Below are 22786 nucleotides of genomic sequence, written 5' to 3'. Positions count from 1 at the left end.
TTTCCACTGAGCAAAGCTGGGCCAAGAGATTTGGTTTCAGTCAGCTAGAATCAAGCTGTGCTGGAGACGACCGAGCAAGGTCAGATTTGCTTCTAGACCGGGGAATGGATGCACACACCTTCTTTACCCACTTGGCCCTTCCTCCTGCTTTCTCTCTCTCTCACCCCAGGACACCTGGTGTGAAACTTGGATTTGCTAAAACTCTGAGGTTTCTCCCCTACCAGGCATCTGTGACCTGCTTAAATCCCACCCACCCAGATCCCACCTCTCCTCACAGCCTGTAACTTCCTGCCCTGGCCGGCATCTCTAGACCCACCCAGCTGTTTCAGACCACTGTTTCTTCCCCAGTCAGTACTTTGTGGCATTAAAATCTTCCCTTTTCTTTCATCCCAGACAACTCATAACTTAGCCTTCCAAACTCCCTCACCAGCCCCTCTTTTCCTGGCAGACCCACCAGAGGTAGGGCATGTGCAATGCTTTCCCTCCAGCAGCCTGTGGTCTGAGGTCTGCATAGCAGTCTCAGCGGGGGCGGGGGGGGCGCGGTATCGGAGTGCTGACATTAGCTGTTCACACCAGCACCCAGTAGGGGGCAGAGCACCTGCCACTCACTCAGAAAGCCTCAGTGCCCTCAGTGGCATCATCAGCTCATGGTCAGCATCCCGGGAAGAGAAACCACCAACTCTGAGCCTGGGCGGCTGACTCAGGATCGCCAGTCGCCACTATGCAAGCAAATGGTATGGAATAAGTCGCCCATGGATAGGGGTGGAATCCAGAGGCTGCCTTGTTACTTGATAGGGACTTTGGCTCTGTTAAGCAATAGTTTCTCCACTTGCTACACAAAATGAACTTCTTTGCCCAAAACTGAAATTGCACAGCTGCAAAGCAGGTTAAGGGGATATTTAACATCCACTGGTCTGGGTCATGTCTCTGAAGGTCACAGAAGCATCAGACCATGCAGCATCATTGACAGGTGCAGATGAATTAGAGACACGCAGAGCCTTATCAGGACAACATTCTGACTCTCCAGTTACTTGGAGACACAAGGAGGACTCACCAGAAGCCTCTTGATGGAACTTGAAGCCTTCAAGCTGAGGGTAAGTGACGCTGTCAAACACCTTGAGCTCTGACCTCCCACACGTGGCCAGCCACATGACCAGCTCCAGGAGCTCCTCAAGATGGGGATCCACCTCTCCCTGGGTCAGCCCATCATAGCTGCAGGACAAACAGGGTCAGCTCCTGGGACTCCCTGCCCGGAGCAGCCACATTTGCATACAGTGCCCCTCAGAAAGACCAGAAGGTTTCTAGGCAGGTTGAGCACATCCCCTGGAACTCAAGTTACACATGGCTGTGACCCAACTCAGCACCAAAGGTGAGGAGAGTGCCCTGGATAAACATCACCCAATTTGCAAACTCACACCTTCCACCTATGGAAATGCAGTCAGAATTTTTTATGGTTTTGTGTGTGTGTGTGTGTGTGTGTGTGTGTGTGTGTGTATGTGTGAGTGTTTTTCCTGCGTGTATGTACATGCACTGTGTGTGTGTGTGTGTGTGTGTGTGTGTGTGTGTGTGTGTGTGCATGTGTGTGTGCCCGCAAAGGCCAGAAGAGGAAACTGGAGCTCCTGAAGCAGAGTTATTGATGGTTGTAAGACACCATGTAAGTGTTTGGAACTGAAACCGAGTCTTCTACAAGAGCAGCAAGGGCTCTTAGCCACGGAGCAGTCTCTCTGGGTGCAACTCTCCCCCTTACTACAGCTTTGCTCTCTAAAACTTCTGCTGCCATTAGTCAGCGGCAGCCTCAGAACATCAGTAGGAACGGGGGTGTAGGGCAGTTGATAGAGTGCTTGTCCAGCATTCACAGCACCCTGGGTTTGATCCCTAGTACTGCATAAGACTAGCCATGGTGATGTATGCCTACATTCCCAGAATTCAGAAGGTGGATGCAGAAGGATCAGAAATTCAGGATCATTCTTGGAAGTATAGAGAGATTGAGACCAGCCTGAGTCATATAAGACCTTATCTAAATAAAATAAAATAAATGTTGAAAGCGCACACACATGCACATGTGAGTGAGTGCACGGGTGTGTGTATGTGTGCCTGCATCACTAAGGATTCCAGAAATCAAAAATATCATCCTTTAAATTAATTTGTTACAGGGCTACATATAGTGTATTTTGCTATTAACTATTGTTGCTGGCTTCTTACTGTGGCCAGCTTACAAATTCAAGTTGATTATCAGGATGTATGTATAGGAGGAAACATGTGTATATAGGAGGAAACATGTATGTGTCGGGTTCCATAGGATCCACTGCTGCGGATGTCCACGGGAGCTCCTCAGAGCATCCTGTGAGGAAGCAGAGACTGCTGTACAGAGAAACCTGCTGGAGGTAAACTACAGTCCTGTTTAGAGGAAGGCTGCTCTCCATGGCTAGTTTCCTCACGCTTAGCCTATGGCTCATGGCTGCTTCCATGCTTATCTGGTGATGGCCAAGTGGTACCTTGCTCTGTTCATAGAGCAGGGCCCTGGAGTCTGTCCAGCTCTATCCCTTAGATCACGAACACATGAAGCTATTGTGCTGTGGTTCAGTTGTTCAGTTGCTAAGGAAGGAACAACAACACTTGATTATTAATGCTGCTAAATTAATCCAACTTATATATTTTAAAAATGGTTTAACTTCTAAATTTAAACATGAAAAACTGTGGATTCCTTCCAGACTTCTATGGTTTCATGAAGCAAGACCCCCTGAAGCAGTGGCCCAGGTGATACAACATCTAAAAGAGCTGAGATGATTCAGCCTTGCAGACTACAAAAACAAATACCTGGCCAGGTTTCTGTGTTTTGTCATGATCCCCATGGTATGGAGAGCTCCCCCAACCAGCAGGAAGCAGTTTGGAATGAACAACGCCCAAATTCTCAAATATTGTTTATAAATTTCATTTAAATGGGGTTGGTTATTAATGATTGATGATCACACAGTCAATGTCTTTTTAAAGGTAAAAGAGATATTATGGCATAAAAATGAATACTTTGTATTGGTATGGATTTTCATTTATTGATACAAATTTAAGATCAATTTTGTGATATATATATTTCTCCTCTTGTTTAGGTATCATGTTTGCATAACTCATTTTAAAATGTAATGTATTATTAAATACAGATTATAGACAGTTACCTATAATAGTCAAAACTTATAGTTAGGTTAGTTAGGTTTTTCTAGATATACAGATTTGAGATGGATACATATTCTTTAAACCTTTCAAAGACCTACAGAATATGTGGCATTTAAATGGTTTAGGGGTTTTCATGATAGTGAGACACAACTACTCCTGGCAAACCAATTACATCTGAGAGGAAGATGGGCATCGAAGAAACTCATTATGGAGTTTGCTTTCAACATAGCAAGATCGGCCATTTGGACAAGAAACTGCTCTTGCCTGGACTGTTTGACTGTTGCTGTATAAACTGGACATGCAGGACCCACAGGAAAGTGACTAATGAACTTTCAAAACAAGATGGAAAGTCCTGAAGGGTTCCTGCCTCATGGAAAAGTCTTCCAGACATTCTGCAGGATACAGAAAAATGACTGACAAACTGCCAAAGCAGGCAGGCAGTTTAAAATTTTCCTGCTTTACTGAGAAGTCTTCCAGACACACTGTCTCCTATGGGCTGAAGATGGATTCCCCAATGTTACAGAGGAACTTCGGGTGACTGTCCAGGTAGCAAGATGTCTCTGTCAATTCTAGTGTTTATATATTATCCTTCTGTGATCTTTGATGGAGCTGAAGACAGATAGTTATAATTATAGTTTTCCTTAGTTATGATAAAAGATAAACTACATATAAGACATTAGACTCACACAGATAGGACAGATGATAAAAATACTTTCTTTAAATCTTACTAAATGTTAATGGAGTAAATATTGTAACTATAGTTCTTACTTGATAACTGTTCTGTTATATAGAATTTGACTATGCTAAAGTTAAAACCTTTCTTTTTATTTAGACAGAAAAGAGGAAATGATGGGGGAAGTCCTTCTGTGTATATGTTTGTCTTATTGGTTGCTGAATAAAGCACTGTTGACCAACAGGGAAGCAACATAGATGGGACTAGGAGTTGAGGAGGATTTTGGGAAATGTAGTCAAGGGTGGAGATTCACCATGTGATCCCAGGAAGAGAGGACATGTCAGGATGGCATCCTTGGAAAGATAAGTCCTTATAGAAATATATATATATATATATATTAGTAGTCATGGGTTAATATTTAAGACAAAACTAGCCAGTGAGAAGCCCTGGACATTGGCCGACAGCATTGTAACTAATAGAGTTTCTGTGTGTTATTTGGGGTTGACACGGCTCTGGGACCAGACCAGCAGGAAGAATCTCATTACACCCAATGGATACAGACTCACACCACAAGGACATTTGCTCAACTGTATTCATGGCAGCATTATTTGTAATAGCTAGAACCTGGAAACAACCTAGATGCCCCTCAACCAAAGAATGGATAAAGAAAATGTGATACATTTACAAAATGGAGTACTACTCAGTGGTTAAAAAAATGACATCTTGAAATGTGCATGCAAATGTATGGAACTAGAAAAAAAACATCCTGAGTGAGGTAGCCCAGAACCAGAAAGACAAACATGTTATGTACTCACTTATAAGTGGATATTAGACATAGAGCAAGGGGTAACCAGCCTACAATCCATAACCACGGAGAAGCTAGGAAACAAGGAGGATCCTAAGAGAGACATACATGGACTCCCTCCCCCCAAGAAGGGGAAATAGACAAGATCTCCTGAAAAAATTGGGAAAGGGAAGGGGAGAGGAGAATATGAGGGACCGGGATGATTGAGATGGGGGAAGGACAGAGATGGAGAGCAAGGAAAGAGATATCTTGATTAAGGGAGCCATTATGGGACTATCAAGAAACTGGAAAAATTCCCAGGAAGCCACAAGGATGACCCCAACTAAGACCCTAAGCTTTAATGGAAAGGGTGTCTGAAGTGGCCTTCCCCTGTAATCAGATTGATGACTACCTTAATTATCATCATAGAATCTTCATCCAGCAACTGATGGAAACAGATGCAGAGATCCACAGCTAAGCCCTGGGCTGAGCTCTCAGAGTTCAGGCAAAGAGAGGGAGGAGCGATAATATGAGCAAATGGGGCAAGACCATTTTGGGGATACCCACAGAACCAGCTGACCTGAGCTCTTGGGAGCTCACTGACTCCAGACTGACCGTGGGGGAACCTGCATAGGACTAAATTAGACCCTCCGAATGTGGGTGACAGGCTTGGGCAGTCTGTGAGGCCACTGGCAGTGGGACCAGGATTTATCCCTAGTTCTTGAACTGGCTTTTTGGAGCACATCCTTTTTGCTCAGCCTAGATGTAGCGGGGTAGGACCTTGGTCCTGCCTCAAAGTGATGTGTCAGACTTCTTGACTCCCCATGGGAAGTCTTATCATCTCTGAGGAGTGGATGAGGTAGGGAGGGGGGAAACATAAGGGGAGCAGAAGGAGGGGAGGGAGTGGGAGCTGGGATTGGTATGTAAATTGAGAAAGCACTGTTTTAAAATAAAAAATGATTAAAAAATAAACACACACGCACAAAGTGGTTCCCACAGCTAACTGCATGTTCGGTTGCTGTTGCCCAGAGAGGGTGTTTCTAGTCATGTCTTCAGAGTCTTGAATTTCATAAGATACATTCAGACTCTTGCTATTTGTCTTCCACCAAGGCAGCAGGAAGATTCTGAGTGACACAGCTTGACTGGCAAGTCTCTCCCCGCTCTCCCCAGGCCCAGCCACTTACCGCAACAGAACCTTGAGTAGCAGAGGATAGCCCTCCCCATTCTCAAACTCCAGGAGCAGCGCAGAGGAGACTGGGTAGGAGTCTTTCACAAAGTTCAGGACAAGGTTCGCAGCCTCGCTCACCTCAGGAGCAGGCAGAGTGTCAGCCAACTTGGAGAGGTTCTGCACCGAGAGCCAGACCCAGTCAGCAGCTGTGGGAGGGAAGCATAGCCCTGCTGAGCCAGGAAGCAAAAGTGCACAGCAAGGCCTGAGTGAGAATAAATTGAGTGTTGTCTGCAGCCTCTTGGCTTCCACAAGAGGTCCCTCACAGGAGGTGCCATCCTGAGAGCAGCTGACACTGGGGTGTGGGGGACAGCCTCTTAGCACCTCCTTCCTAGAGCGTAAGAGAATCCCAGCCCCTAGATAAGAGATGCCATATAAGGCGGGGTGCACTGTGAAGGGCCTTAAGAAGCCACATGGAGCCAAGCATGGGGGGCTGAGCAAAGCAGCTTGATGAGAAACCCCGGGAAGGGACAGTGGATGAGTGAGGATGTGGGAGAGAGTAGAGGGAATGTTCCAGAAACTCAAGAAGCCGGGGCATTCAAGCAGAAGTGTGAGCTGTGGGGAAAGAGGGAGGTGGGGGTCTGCTCTTGAAGAGCCTGCCCCTGACTTCGTTGGTCACCAGGAGTGGCGGGGAGTCGGGAGAAGGATACCCTCAGACTGGCATGTGCGTGGAGTGGAGACCCTTGTCACAAACGTGGAACTGGGAGGATGCAGGGTCAGACCCTCGCTGTAAGGATCCAGAAGAGCCTGAAGGACCCTTTGGGAAGGGAGGACCCAAGAGTAGCTGATGTAGTGGAGGCTGGCAGGCCAGCCTCCCCTCCCAAGCACCTTCTGGCCCCACAAGCCCATAGAAGTTACCCACGCCTGTAAGAAGGCTCTGGCACAGGGCCCCAGGGAAGGAAGCTTTCTGAGGCCTTGGCTTGGGCAGCAAATGGTAACAGTAGAGGCCCCTGCAGTCCCTGTCTTTCCCTAGCCCCTGAGATTCTAGCTAGAGGGAGGGTAAAGGAGACTGGAGTGTCAAGGCATGACTCAGCTTCGACTATAAGCCTAGACTGAGGTCAAGGGCGGCTTTGAACCCCATGGTGTCTCCTCCAGGGACTGGTTTACAGTCAAGAAGAGACTGGTGGGCTTTCTCAATTCTAATCATTCTTTATTCCAGAAAGAGGACAGATCAGAGCACATATTTGTGAACATGCGGGTAGAAGAAGTGTTGTGCTCCAGTATGGCTCCTGTGCTCATCTGAAAGGGCTGAGGAAACGCTGGGCAGGGTGGGGGGTGAGCAGAGATGGAGGCGAGCCTTCCTCAACATGTGCTCCTGAGGATGGGGTTTAGAAGTCTTTCTTCTGTACTCCAGGCCAGTCGCATTGGGATGAGGGCCCTGCCTCTCTGGAGACTCGTGTGCAGCCTCAGAGGTCTCTGTGCTCATCGGGCACACTATCTGGGTCCTGCAGTGGCAGTGGATGCTAAGAAGGCCCCCCAAACAGCTAACAGAATTGACCGCAACATTTCCTCTCCAATAAAACCCAAGTGATGAATGTGATGCAGAGGCCAACCTGTGAGTGTTGTCCAGGCATTACGTGTATGTCAACCCACTGAGAATCACATTAATGCGAGTGTTGTCCAGGCATTGTATGTATGTCAACCCACTGAAAATCACATTAATGTGAGTGTTGTCCAGGCATTGTGTGTATGTCAACCCACTGAAAATCACATTAATGTGAGTGTTGTCCAGGCATTGTGTGTATGTCAACCCACTGAGAATCACATTAATGCGAGTCATCAAAACTACCCTACTGCCCGTCTTACAGCTGAGACAAACAGGATACCCCTGTGGTTACGGACCTGAGATCACTCACCAGAGCTGGAGTTCACAGCCTAGCTGTGGTTCCAGTCTCCAGCCTTCACCCCAACCCTCTCCCCAACACGAGCACTAAGGTGCAGGAATCAGGTGTTTAAAAACAGAATTCATCGACATCTTCTACCACTTGAGTTCCACTGCCCCCATGCCAACATCTCTCTCCAAGAGGCTGATGATGTAATGAACACGCAGGCCCCACATGCTCTCTGTGTGAGAACACACATGTGGCGAATGAGCTCCCCTTCTCTCCCTCTCCTACTGGGGCATCAAGAGCAACAGCATACACATTTTCACAAATGGAGACATAGAAGGGCCATGTCCTGGGTAGGCTGTCCATTCAGCTCTTCTTTCCAGAAACCCACACTAATTGGGAAAGAGCCAGCAGGCCCTGGAGTTTTGCTCTGAGTTAAAGAAACCCCGTGAGTGACCCACAGCCCACACCTGGTCTTCTGGAACCTACTTCGCAGATACTGGATGATGCCGGGGCTCTGAGCCTTGGAGATAGCCCTCAGCACACAGAAGGTAGGCTCTTTCCAGAAGTAGCAGCTGTGTTCCCGCAGACAGGTGGTAGCAATCAGGAGAGACTGCAGCTCGCTTCCTGAGAGAAGTCCCTCCAGACCCTGAGACTCGCTGCAAATGTTTAACAGCATCTGGGAGGAATACAAGACAAGGAGGTGTGGTTAGGACGGGTGCTCCCACGGCAGCTTGCCCCCTGCTTCTCTGGGGCATCGGCGCCATGCTAAGCCATAGGGGCTGCGGAGGGGCCGTGTTCACCCTCTGCCCCAGCCAGGACTCTGCACACCGGCAGCCGGGAAATGGGCATCTCTTCCTACTTACAAAAACAACTTCCTGTAACACATACTTCTTGAGCATATCAAGGTCACTCTGGGAGACTGAGCTGGACCATCTAGGCCTATGCACCTGTTCTCTCTGACGCTCACAGGGCGATGAATGACAGCTCAGAAGTGATGTATCAAGCCTCATGTGACTGTGTTTTGGAAAATTTTGGCTCCTGTTTTTCAGTTCAGACTGGGGGCGGGGAAGGTCCAAAGAGATGTGCTTCCAGATGCCAAGGAAGAGGTGGACCTTGAGAGTACAGATGGCAGGGGAGCTGGGACAGGGAGCGGAGCCAAGTTGGGGGGGGTCCCACTCGCCACAGAGTGCAGGGCAATGTAGGTATTGGTACACGGATGAAGAGAACAAGGGAGAAAAATAATCTTGCAGACACCCAGATGTTGCATTTGGAGGTGCAGGAAGACCAGTGCCTGGAGAGGTCAAAGCACTTGGAAACTAAAGTTGAGATGGGCAAAAACCTCCCTCAGGAACAGCCCAGAGCCTGGCCCCTGCCAGGTAAGCCCAGGGCACGGGGAGGCCAGGGCCCTGCTCACTCACCTGCACGAACATCCTCTGCCCCTGCGCATCGCTCTCTAGGAGCTCGTCCCTTTCCACAGGGAAGGCAAAGAAGAGGTACAGGCACTGCAGGAGCAGGGCTGGGAGCCCTGACCCCACCACTCTGCCCAGTGTCTCCTGCAAGGGAAGAGACGGGTCACCCACGGCAGAGGCAACTCTGGCATGCATCGAGCCCTCACATCTGCGGAGCTGTGTGGAGACCACTTCCCTGTCTGCACTCCGTGTCCTCAGCTGGGAAATGTAGGTGATCATGGTACCCACCTATAGTGACTGCTTTGTTGAAAGACGACGCCCTCCCTCCAATTTTTGGAGCCCTGGTTGTTTTTTTACTTCCCTAGGGGTGGGGTTGGATTTGTCCCTGTCCTTCTCAACAGCAAGCTCCTCGCTTCCCTCACTGCTGCAGGGCTGTCTGTTTCTGTCCGCACTTAGACTACAGACACCCCACCCCAACTCAAAGACAAACACTGATTACAAGTCGGGGCTCCCTTTGCAGTTAGCATCAGCAACAAGGCTATGAACCTGTCCCAGACAGCCATGACAGGTTCTGCCACCCCAGTTCCACACAAATATCCAAATACCTACGTGATTCTTCGTAATGGCAGCTACTGCACCCTACCTGTCCCTTGCCATGGTCTCTACACACAGATACTCCTACCTCTGCGCATCTCTTGACCTGTCTTTGCAAGAGCGTTTGGCCATTTCTGCTAATGATCGCACTGCCAGGGTTCCTGAGAGAAAACTAGCCACTCGTCCACTAACTACAAGCCTGAGACTCCCAGTTCCATGATGAGAGGTCACAGCCACAGCCAGCACAGGACACAGTGCACTCAGGACAAGGGCCAACAGGTGGACCTCACTCCAGTTAGACCAGTGGGGAAGCAACACGGAGCCCAGACCAGGGGCTCTGGGGATGATGCATCTCTGTATTCCAACTCAGGGTCCTTGAGAAGACTAATTGGCACCGTGCATGGACACACCCACCCTGGCCCTTACGGGTAGGGTGTGGTTGGTAAAGTCGGCCACACTGACCCTAGAAGAGAGGTGTGAGTAACCCAACTTCTGAAATCAGAGACAGAGCACAAGCAAGCAGAAGGCATGAACTAATTCACTTGCGGTTGCACATTGGACATGAACTAATTCACACATTGCTTGTCCATGAAGAAGGCAGGGCCCAAGCCCGAACCTCAGGCTCTGAAGTCCATGTGTGACATCAGAACGGGAGAAGAGAGTTGAATATAATGAGTTAATCTATGGAAGGAGACCGCCCATTACCCTGTGCTAGACCTTAATCCTTCCTGTCACTTTGGGACACGTGGGCAAAGGCCTGGAACTCACCGAGTCTGTCCCCGTGAGCACATACACCGACTTGAGGAGCAGGCAGCCATCCTGATCGGTGTCACCCTTCCACCGCAGTAACTGCCCAGCTGCAGCCCGGGCTTGCTCTGCAAGATGTCAAAAGCTGATTGGTGAGCACCCTGCCCACCCAGTTTCCAGAGCCTCCTCTTCCCCAAAGATTCATTTATGCACTGCTGCAGACCACAGGCCTCCATGCCCAAATACCTCAAGGCCATCTGCATTGTCCCAAACATTACTCTCCTCAAGATTAGTAACCCAGGGGTGACACTTCATTACCCGTAATAGTCATCCATGGTTCCCTATTGTCAAATAGGTAATAAACAGCTCCTTCACCATTGGACCCTTACAATCCAGACTCTCCACCCTACTTCCTGTGTCACCCAGCAGCCCACACCATGCTCAAGCTTCCTTCCACCTGAAATATATCCCTCATCCCACAGGCTCTGTGGCACTCCCACCAGCCTCCATGGGCCAGCTCACATCATTGGAAGATCACTAATCAGGTGCCCCAATAAAAGATGCATTCTCCAGCCTCAGCATCTTTACCAGACCAAACTTTCCACTGAACAAGCCTTCCTTCTCTGACCCCAAGATCCAGGTCCTGTGTGTGTGTGTGTGTCTGTCTGTCTGTCTATGTGTGTGTGTGTCTGTGTATGTGTGTGTCTGTGTGTGTATGTGTGTGTCTGTGTGTGTCTGTGTATGTGTGTGTCTGTGTATGTGTCTGTCTGTGTCTGTGTGTTTGTGTGTGTCTGTGTATGTGTGTGTCTGTGTGTGTTTCTGTGTGTGTATGTCTGTGTATGTATGTGTCTGTGTATGTGTGTGTCTGTGTGTGTATGTCTGTGTATGTGTGTGTCTGTGTGTGTATGTCTGTGTATGTGTGTGTCTGTGTGTGTATGTCTGTGTATGTGTGTGTATGTGTATGTGTGTGTCTGTGTGTGTGTCTGTGTGTGTCTGTGTGTGTGTGCGTCTATGTGTGTGTGTGTATGTGTGTATGTGTGTGTCTGTGTATGTGTGTGTCTGTGTGTGTGTCTGTGTATGTGTGTGTCTGTGTGTGTGTCTGTGTGTGTGTATGTGTGTGTCTGTGTGTGTCTGTGTGTGTCTGTGTGTGTATGTCTGTGTATGTGTGTGTCTGTGTATGTGTGTGTCTGTGTGTGTATGTCTGTGTATGTGTGTGTCTGTGTATGTGTGTGTCTCTGTGTGTGTCTGTGTGTGTCTCTCTGTGTGTCTCTGTGTGTGCGTCTATGTATGTGTGTGTCTGTGTGTATGTGTGTGTCTGTGTATGTGTGTGTCTGTGTGTGTATGTCTGTGTATGTGTGTGTCTGTGTGTGTGTCTGTGTGTGTGTCTGTGTATGTGTGTGTCTGTGTGTGTGTGTCTGTGTGTGTGTGTCTGTGTGTGTCTGTGTGTGTGTCTGTGTGTGTCTGTGTATGTGCGTCTGTGTATGTGTGTGCGTCTGTGTGATGTGAATGTAGCATCTGAATGAGTGAAGTATTCATGTTTAGTCTCTCTGTGTGTGGTGTGCAGAATGTATGCAATGTGAACAGTGTGGCTGTGAGCATCTCTGTGTGAAGTATTTATGTTTTGTGCACATGTATAGTGACTATGTGACTATTTGTCTGGGCAAATGTAGTGTGTGTGTGTGTGAGAGAGAGAGAGAGTGAGAGAGAGAGCCTCTTTTACCTGCAGGCTTTCCAGCAAGTGCCTGCTGAATTTCCTGGGCAAGTTGATCAGATACATCTTCTGCCAGCCTTTGGAGGCTGGGGAAGCAGATGATGCCCACGGAGTGTTCCCAGGCCTGAAAGGCAACAAACAGACTCCAGTTAGTAGGAGCAGTGTAATGAGCCATGCAGGAAGTCACCTGGTCTGCTCCAGCCAGCCAAAGGCTCCACTTCCTGTCCCAGGTATATCCAAAAAGCCACCACCATCCACTGCGATGGTTAGTCTTGGTTGTCACTTGCAAGGTTTGGAATTGTCATGGCATCTCACCTCTGTGTGTGTCTTGAGGGATTTGCTAGATTAGACTAACTAAATGGGGAGAGCCACATACATGTGGGCATCACCTCTCAGTGTACGAGACCCAGACTGAGTAAGAAGGAAAAGGGGAGCTAAGCAACAACATTCCTCTCTCTCTCTCTCTCTCTCTCTCTCTCTCTCTCTCTCTCTCTCTCTCTCTCTCTCTCTCTCTCTCTCTCTCTCTCTCTCTCTCCAGCATCCTCGCCCTGAGCTGGGGCGAGAAGACACTTTATTCACCTCCCTTAAGTTGCAGCAACAAGAAAAGTAACTAATCCACTCACCCCCCATCTTTGCCCAATACCCACACTCCAAACGCTCCAGCCTCCTGCCGAGCTGCATACACACAGCCCGCTGCTCTTGGACTTGTCTGAGCACATGTTGTCAAAACATCAGACGCATTGCACACGGTGCACCTGCAGCCCACCGAGACCTGCACCCCATGTCAGAGAATGCCCTGCCAGTGCCCAACTACCCCAGTCGAGATCTCAGGAATGATGTTGTAGAACAACCGCTCTCTGGGCATAATGAAGAGAGCCATTGCTCTCTTCAGCCGTCGGCAGCAGTGATTACCTGGAGTAGCCCTGTAAAAGGCTGGACTATTGAACTTTCCATCACTGGAGGGAATGGGACTCGGGAGGCTCCACCTCTCATCACACACACAGTTAACTGCTGCAGGGGAAGGAGACTCACCGGCATATGTGTGCTCCTGTAAGAAGCCCTAACTAAACTCATAGCCTCACCAAGCTGGCCTTGAGCAGAATGTTTGTTTCTCTTGTCAGCATCCTAGCTGGGGCGAGAAGACACTTTATCCACCTCTCTTCAGAAGTGTTCACTCAACAAGTGGTTCTCCAAGTATCCTTCCCCCACCCTCCCTCACCCAGCCACCCAGTTGCTTTATCTCACCGACTTTCTTCTTATGCAGTGTGCATGTTCTGCTACTATGATGAAATGCCTAAGCAAGGTTTATTAAACCCATAGCTTTGCGGTCAGGAAGTCCAAGACCAGGGGGTTTCATCTGCGTGGCCTCTAGTGAGGTCCCCCCTCGGTAACAGCACAGCAGAGATGCAGAATTGGATAAAGCACGTGCAGAAGGGACCAAGACGCAATGCCTTTGTCTCCTAACAACTTACTCTGGTGAGAAGCCACTCTGAGAGATGAGCGCTAATCCCTCCTAAGGGCTATGCCCCCTACTCACTGCACTGGGTCCCACCTCTTAAAGGTCCCTCCACTAGGTCCAAGCTTCCAACAGGGTCAACTGAAACAATGTCCAAGCCACAGCATACAGTTTTCAAATGTTACTTGTAGTCATTCATTTATTTCATTCAGATAAATTCTAAAGCATGGTATTGCAGGCTAAAGTGTAGCCCTTTGTGCAGTGCTGTATGACATTATTAACCCCTTCTCCATCCAGGGATTAGTGTGGTAGTTGCAATGAGAAATGTCCTCCACGGACTCATGCATTTAAATACATGGTAGTGCTCTTTGGGGGCAGGAGTATAGAATCTTAAGGTACAGTCTTGCTGGAGGAAGTGCATCGAGGGGAGAGGGCTTTGAGGGTTCGTAGTCTCACCCCACTTCCTGCTCGCTCTCTGATTCCTGTGTGCATCAAAAGGAAGGAGTGGCAGCAGGCAGGCACAGTAACCGGAACCAGAAGCTGAGCAATCCCGACTCATCCGCACACCTACTATGTACAACAGTGGTGAGCAATCCCAACTCATCCGTGGTCAGCAATCCCGACTCATCCGCACACCTACTGTGTCCACCAGTGGTCAGCAATCCCAAATCATCCGCACACCTACTGTGTCCAGCAGTGGTCAGCAGCTCTGTTCTAGCAAAACTCTAGAGCGCTATCAGATCTCCTTCTATTTACAATCCTTTGTCAGTTAGGTCAACATTTACAGAACAGAAAATTTAAAATACAAAACCAAAAGTTCATACCCCATGCAACATTTAGCTGAAAACATGGCACATGGTTCCTCACCACCTAGTATATAAGAAGTGAAAGACAAATCCTGTGAACACACTGTTGAGACCATTCTCGAAAATGTATGTGTACAGTATGTGTGTAGCTGGGACATCATTGCTCAGATCATTGATCCATAACGAAGCCTGCCTGTTGCCACGAGAAACCTCTATCCCCCGGGAACCTTAAGCCAAAATAAACCTCCTATAAGCTGCTTTGGTCATGGTATTTTATCACAGCAACAGAAAAGTAACTGATGCAATTGCCATATGCACACCACAGGCTCTGTGAGAGCACACCGTAACTGATACACACAGTTACATATACGTATACACAACCCTGGCTTCTCTGCCCACCAGAGCATCCTTGTCACTCCCATCTAATGAACAAAATGTCGTTTGTCTCCAGTTCTTTTGACCGGGAAGTGAAGACGTGTGTATTCCGCGTCTTACACTGCAAACTCACCAATGAACTGAAAGGGACACATACCCCAGAGCCGCCAGTTCCACTCCTAGACATATTCCCTAGAGAAATGTTGGAGCTGGACAAGAAATACTTCTGTTGTGTGGTTGGGGAGAACTGGAGAAAGCAAAACTGCTGTAAGCCTCTATCGTGTAAGACTGACAGACGTTTGTGTGTCTAATAAAACTACAAAGGGAATGGTGCACACACCCCACATTCAGTAAGAGGTTTATATTTGCAATAATGATCTCTACAGTGTGTCCACAGGATTTGTGTTTCATTTCTTATATAGGTGACGAGGATACATGCGCTACATTTTTAGCTAAATGTTGCATGGGGTATGAATTTTTGTTTTTTATTTTAAATTTTCCATTCTATAAATGTTGGCCTAACGACAAAGGATGATAAATAGGAGATATGATAACAACTGAAAACTTCGATAAAACAAATACTTGACAAGCAGAGGAGCGATTTCAATGCACAATAATGACGGCCAGATACATAATATGATGGTCTTATTTCCACTAATCTCCACGCCATCCTTTGAGGCTGACACTACTTTTAGATCCACTTTGCAGAAATGGGATGGGCTGGTTAGCTGTAAATGTCAACTTGCCACAACCTTGAAATGCCTGAGAAGAAAGCCTGAATGAGAAGTTTTCTAATCAGGTTGGCCTGTGTGCATGCCTGTAGGCATTTGTTTTGGTTGCTAATTGACACAGGAAGACTTAGCCCACTGTGGGTAGCACCATTCCCCAGGCAGGGGTCTTGGACCATGTGAGTTAAAGATGAAGTTGATGCAAATGGCAGACAGTTTTGACAATGGATGTGATTTGACTAAGATGTTTGAGTCCAGCCTTGACTTCCCCTCAGTGATGGACAGCATCCTGGAATTAGGGGTCAAATAAACCCCTCTCTCCCCTGTGGTGCTTTTGGTCAGGGCATTTTATCGTAGCAACAGAAATGAAAGTTGACTACTGAGAGTGAGAGAGGGATTAAGCAAAAGAATCCACTAAGATGCAACCTCAAGAGTTCAGTTGTTTCATCCAGGCACGGTGTTACACACCTGTGGTGCCAACACTCGGGGGCTGAGGCACGACGATCGCAAGTTCAAGGCTAGCCTGGTCTATTTAATACCTCAAAAGACAGGTGGGGGAGAGAAAGAGAAAGAGGAGGAGTTGAATTATTTCACACATGGGGAGCCCAACCAACTAGCCTTTTTATATGCATGAACATGGCAGCTGCCACCTGGAAACCAGGAGTCACTCAGACACACCATCTCTAGTTAGAAAATAACCCTTTGGACTTGGAATGAGATGGGATACTATTTTTCCCCAGGACCATGGACTCTGTTGTGCAAACTTTCACATAAGCTCCTTGCCTCCTCCCTGTACTCCCAAGGCCTTCAAAGACCAATTTTCAGGCCGTTGATTCTGGAGCATGGATATTGTCTCGGGAGCCGTGGGACTCCTGGAGGCACGGGACAATAAAGCAAATAGGGCCACTGTGATTTGAGCAGTGATTGTACTCAGAGCTGGGGCTCCCCAGGCACAGCTTCTTCCTGGGACTGTGATGGGCGCTTTCTCCAGGCTGCTTTAACTCTTTCGGGCCACCAGGGTGCCATTTGATGCACAGAGCCAATCAGTCACTGAATGGTACCATGGAGACTCCAAAGAGTTAAAGCAGCTTCCATAAGGCCCTGATTTTTTCCCAAACTGGGACTTGCATGCTGAGAGAATATTGCTCAATATTTAAAAAAACAACAACTTTTATTTACTAACATTATCTAAGCTGCACTATCATGCCTCGTGGCTGTCCCTTCTCTTCCCATGTAAGAAAGAAAGTGGCATTATGATCTCCAAAGGAAAACAAACAAAGACAAAAGCTCATGAGGAGATGGGAGAAAACCCCAGCTTCTCAGGACAAAAATAAGGTGGTTGGATTTCCTGCCTGAGCATGGGATTAGTATGACTGTCCTTTGGTCTGGGAGGTCTGCCTTTCAGTTCCAGTCACTCCCAAGGCTTTCTGTGAGGCTTTCTGCTTAGTGTGGCATCGTGCGCAACCTCCTTTATAAATCAGGGACAACAGTGAAAGGGGTACAGTGAAGCTTCTGCTAAAACAGCAGAACGGAGCTCCCCCCAAGGTGAGAGGAAGCCATTGCCTGTCTCCACTGCAAGGTAGGATAGACTTGGGAGCAAGCTAGGAAACATTGACTCTCTGTGTCCCCTCTGGAAATCACACTAGAAAATTATTGTTGGTTAGACCTCCTATTAGATGCAGCATGGATTATCTTTCTTCATTTGCCAGTAGATTTACTTTTCAAATGACCATATTCAATGAAACAAACTCCATTAGATCAGTAGTTAGCTTTAGGAGTGAACATAGCTCTCTCTCCTCTCTCTCTCTCTCTCTCTCTCTCTCTCTCTCTCTCTCTCTCTCTTTCTCTCTCTCTCTCTCTCTCTCTCTCTCTCACACACACACACACACACACACAGGGAAAGATGAATGAGAGGGAGAATGACCACATTCCTGTGCACATGACACTTTACTCAGGACTATCTGACCTTCCCACTGCTTGGTAGCAACATGCAGCAAGTGAGTATCCCAGATTCCAAGGGACAAGAAGTGGCCAAATGAGATTCCTGAGCCCTGTGCCTAGAAATGTTTTTCTTCCCTATTCTTTTAGCCAAGTCACCAAAACCCACCTAGATCCAAGAAGACTGTGGTAAATGCAGAGTTGTGGAGTCCAGTTCCAACACAAAACAAGCTCCCACACCTAAGGTCCGGGGATCATTGAGAAGAGGGCGCAGAAAGACAGTAGAGGCAGAGGGTCAGGGAGCTTGCTGTGAGACGGTGTCTTCTAAGACTGTTGGAAGCTGTACTCATGAAGTTTCACCAATGTGACTCACCAAACGTGAGGTGAACAGGACACAGCAATAGATACACTATGTGGATAGGGAAAGTCCAAGAGTTGTGTAACCAAGAGGTCTTTAGGTATATACTCCTATACAAAGCACTACAGGCAACTGCAGAATGTTGAGACCAAGAAAAATAGCCTTCCCTGGGAACAGCACACCAACTGGTTATCCAATACTAAATGGTCAACCCTGCAAACATATTAAGTAATATTATAGGGACTATTTATGCATTCAGAAATAAGTGTATTTGTATTTTTTTATAAAAAAAAAAACAGGGTTTCTCTGTGTAGCTTTGGAGCCTGTCCTGGAACTCGCTCTGTAGACCAGGCTAGCCTCTAACTCATAGAGATTCACCTGACTCTGCCTCCCCAGTGCTGAGGCTAAGGCATATGCCAGCACTTCCCAGCAATGTGTGTTTATATTTTTATTATTTTTGTGTTTATTTTTTAAAGTGGTACACAAAAGCATTTTCTGAAAAACAAATGATGTGTGTGTATGTGTATGGCGTGTATAAGTGTATGTGTGTGTCTGTCTGTGTCTGTGTGTAGTGTATATGTCTGTGTGTCTAAGTGTAGTGTGCGTATGTGTCTGTGTGTAATGTGTGTGTGTGTGTCTGTGTGTGGTATGTTAAACAACAAATAATGAAAAAGAGGCCATGCATTTAAAAGAGATCAAGGAAGGACATGTGGGAGAGAATGGAGGGAGCAGGGAACAGGGGAGATGCTGTGATTATATTATAGAGAATGGAGGGAGCAGGGAACAGGGGAGATGATGTGACTATATTATAGCCTCAAACATTAAAAGAAATAGTTTTTTAAAAGGAGGGTGAGCCCATTGACTGACAATCCCTAGTCTACCACATCCACAGATCTCCCATTTCTCCAATGTACCTCCCCAGTTCCATACATCGAGGGACTTCACAATGACTTCTGGACCCTCTCTGCCTTGTTTCCTCTTTTTCTCAAAGAGCAAATTCTAAGAACAGTCTTCAACAACGAGACTTACACCATCGGCTCTCCTGAAAATCTGCTACCACAGAACGTCTTTTGCATGACCTGGACTACCTCCCATCTCCTGGAGCAGACTCTGTCAAAGATTCACACATATGCATCTATGCCTCCCCGTGCAGACTCCTTTTTCCAGCATGGGATTCCATGATGGGGAAGTTCTCAAGATTCAAAGCCCACAGTTGCATGCACAAAGAACAGCAGTCCTGACAATGTTGTTCTGTGTGTTACAGAAGCCACTGGCTCTTCGTGGCTTCCTATGTGATGCAATGACACCTCTTCCCTGCCTGCCACACCCTGGAGTCAGCTGCCCAAGCATCATGTGTTCAGGGAATGACAATCATTCTGTCACCAAAGGAAAAGCGAAACTCCAGTCAGGCAAAGTCATTGCATCATGAGTTATTATGAGCCAGGGGAAGGGAAAGTAAATAGGTCCTGTCCTACAAACTCAAGCACTAAACAGGTGAGCCCAGTGGTTAGCAATGTTGATGTTAGACAGGTTTTTCAGTTTGGTTCTGCTAACAACTGCATAACCTTGGGCAGGTTTCTCAACATCTGCAGGTTTCCTCACTTACAGAGTTGTCATAAGTTTAGGTCCTACCCATAACAAGGTTATAGTGAGACTCTGTAAACACCTCACCCAGTGCCGGTTCAGGCAGAGTGGTGCTGAGTGTTGTCTAGGTCTCATCCATGACAGTGTCTGTTCAGCTGACATCATAAAACCGCTCTGAAGGTCATACTTCTACCCCCTGCTAAGTGTTTGAACTTGGGGCTGTCTCTGTTTCAGGTGCCATTTGCTTCTATTATGTTCCTGGATTTACAACGACTTTGCAACCCAGTAAACCCACTGTAAATGAAAATACATCAAACACAGATAACCAACTGAGCATGCTCAACATCGGTTGTTCAGGTGTCAAGTCCAGGCTGACCAGGAGCTGGGACTCAACTGTCAACATCCAGCATATAGAGAGAGGATCATACCAGACACTCTCGGCCCTGGGACAATCAAGGTCTTAAATCTAAAATCTACTTCCAGCTGACCATATACTATTTTGCACATAATGTCAGGCCATGAAGTCAGTGAGCTTCTTTGTGTAGCCTGGGCAGTGCTAGTCAAAGGCACATCAAGGTGAGGCTGAAAAGAAGTCTAGAGCAGGGCCCTGGGGCGGTGACTCTAGATCAGCACTGAGACACTGTTGACCTTGGCCTGACGAGAACTCTTCTTCCTGTGAGTAGGGGACATGAGCCCTGACCACAGGGAAGAGTCTGCCGTCCTCAGGTCAGCCCCTGTCAGAATTCTGCACCCTTCAGATTCCCCTGGGCCTTCCTGTTCCCAAAATGGTAACCAAAATCTTGCATGGGTTAGTGACTCTTCTGACATTCTCAAGGGTCCCTGGGCTAACGCATGTTTGACTGCTAGCCTGCATCAGAGCCTTATCGATCTCCACAAGGCTCGCCCCTTCTCTGTCAGTCTGACTGACAGAGAAGCTGCTCCAGTTGAGCGTGACCCCACACCTCAGGAAATATTCCTTTCCAAGCAGGAGCAACTCAAGCTCATGTATATTGCCTTCACTCAAAGAACATTCTAGATCACCTTATTTTTCCTTGGGCCCAAAATGAAGAGTCAAGTTTAGATATTCCAGCCCCATCAACCAAAATCATCCAAGGCTTTTTATATACACTTGAGAGTTTCAACTGTGCAATTGTTGGTATTATCACATCTACCAAATTTCTTCAAAATAATTGGAGAAGTGATTTCCATGTTGCTTATAAACCATGTTGCTTATGGTACTTCATGACAGCTCACGAGCAAACTAAGACAAACCTTCTCCGGACTCACCAGAGATCACTTGTGTTGATAGTCAAACCACCACCTTCATTTCAAGCCATCCCTCAAGTGCCCTCAAAGCCTGTGGTCCCCATGTTTACAATGGCACGTATTTCCAGATATCCAGGAATGAGACTCCACACAATCTCACCAGAAGCAAAAGGCAAATGGCTGAAACACACAGTTTACTAAATACTCAGTCGCGATTATTGGACAGTGGGTGTACCAAAACTTCATAATGCATCCAACAAGTAGCCATATACATAGAAGTACACCCCACAAATGTCCATATACATAGAAATGTACCCCCACAAATAGCCAAGCACATAGGAATGCACCCCACAAATCACCAAATATGTATTTGCGTGCCAAATAAAAATAAAATAAAATTTGGGGTTCTGACCTTTAGGAACAGGGGGAGAAGGCTGAGCAGGTTCTTCCGACGTTCTTCGGGATTCTTGTGGGTCAGATGCTGGTATTCCAGAAATTTCTTTTCAAGCATGTCCCAGAGGACAGTGGGGCCAGGACACTGCCCTTCCAGTGGGAAATCCGGCTTCAAAGCAGGGGACTGGCCTTCATTTTGGAAGCTGGGGTCCTCGGGTCTATCCTCGGCCTTTGAAAGATCTTCAGCCTCCATCTTCAGCAGAGCAGACCTGAATCCAGAACAAACCGCTGAAAATGAAAAGTCCTGCTAGCTCACTTCCTGATACCGATTAGAAAAAAGGTCCAACATTACTCAGTTCAGCTTCCAGAAAAGTCTGTACCTGAAACCTACTGAAATGAGGAAGTATTGTCCAAGTGATTCGGGTTTAGATGTGACTAGCACACACATAATTAACAATGCCGCATGCGCCAGGCACAGACTTTAATAGAGTGACTCTAGTCGTGACATGAAAAATAAAAGACCCAGATGTAGTGAGAGCACCTGTACTTCCTGCCTGCCTTAGTATTGTTATCCTTCTTCTCAGGTCTTTGATGAGGTTGAAGATTAGACTGTCACATTTATTGTTCTCTCTTCCTAGATAGAAATATTAGATACAGGACTTAAACTTTCCAGCTTAGTAATCTCTGTGATGTCTTTACCCTAGGACTGGATATGTAGTTCTTGTCATTTGCTCTTGTTGCTTCACTGGAGATAGGTCTTAAGTGTGTTGTTCTTACTTTTCCTTCTCCTGGAGCAGACTTGATATTTGCTATCTTTGTATATAGTTTGTATCAAGTCTAAATCTTTTTCTTTAGACTAAAAGGGGAATTGTAGTGAGAGATCTAACCAGCCTCACCTGTGACGCTGACCACACCCATTTGGACAGGATCGCAGGCGTGTATGTGAGCTTATGGGATTTGGTCTGGGGTCTGGGCCAGGCTTGCTCTCTCTTGGTTCCAGTCAGGTCACGGAGAGCAGCTGGGCATGGATCCTTGGAGCTGGAACTTGTGGGTTATCAGTTCCTCATGTAAGTGACTTCTCCCCAAATAAAATTAACCTATATTTATCTTAGTTCTGTGTATCTTAATCTGTACATTTACACCAAGATATTGGGGTTCAAGCTTCAAACTGAAGATCAGAGAAGTAAAGCAGCCAAGCCACTAACTCTTACCTCTACCTCAGGCTGAAAGGGCTGGCACTGTCTCACCAAGCCTCAGACTGCTGCCTCTCTTCAGTGTGGCTGGAGAATGAATCCCTCCAATCTTCAATGTAGCTGGAGAATGAATACCAGCTGTGAGACCCTGTTCCTGTCTTAAATACCTCTCATGAGTCCTGGGATTAAAGGCATGTGATCCCATGTGCTGAGATCATCTTTGTGTGAGCTGTTTCTCTTTAGGACTGGATATATCTCATGTAGCTCAGTGTAGCCTTGAACTAACAGAGATCTGTCTACCTCTACCTCCCAAGTGGTGGGATTAAAGGTGTGTGCCACCACCGCCTGGCTTCTACAGCTAACTAGTGTGTGTCTGGCTTTGCTATTTTGATCTCTTGAGGCTTTAATAAATCATAAACAACATGTCACCACACTTGAGCAGACATTCTGACACTCTCTACAGATAACTAAGGAAACCCACGGGGCCATGTACATCAGGTTGCTATGCTAAACCCTGAACGCTACTTCAAGCCGGTCCTCCTCTAA

At 47.2% G+C, this 22786-nt stretch overlaps 1 protein-coding gene across 1 annotated transcript in view; it reads right to left on the bottom strand.

The window, feature by feature from the left end:
- Wdfy4 (WDFY family member 4) overlaps positions 1 to 22786 on the bottom strand; it is a 229913-nt gene that overhangs the window by 193112 nt on the left and 14015 nt on the right. Inside the window, 7 exon segments of the mRNA XM_040747730.1 lie at positions 1055 to 1212; positions 5810 to 5999; positions 8169 to 8358; positions 9101 to 9235; positions 10454 to 10560; positions 12153 to 12267; positions 21067 to 21316. Of these exon segments, the coding sequence (XP_040603664.1) occupies positions 1055 to 1212; positions 5810 to 5999; positions 8169 to 8358; positions 9101 to 9235; positions 10454 to 10560; positions 12153 to 12267; positions 21067 to 21316 (1145 nt within the window).

Source organism: Mesocricetus auratus, unplaced genomic scaffold (assembly GCF_017639785.1).
Source record: "Mesocricetus auratus isolate SY011 unplaced genomic scaffold, BCM_Maur_2.0 Super-Scaffold_100006, whole genome shotgun sequence".
Taxonomy (NCBI): Eukaryota; Metazoa; Chordata; class Mammalia; order Rodentia; family Cricetidae; genus Mesocricetus; species Mesocricetus auratus.
The sequence above is the reverse complement of the archived record's forward strand: the minus strand, read 5'-3'. Positions and strand labels throughout refer to the sequence as shown.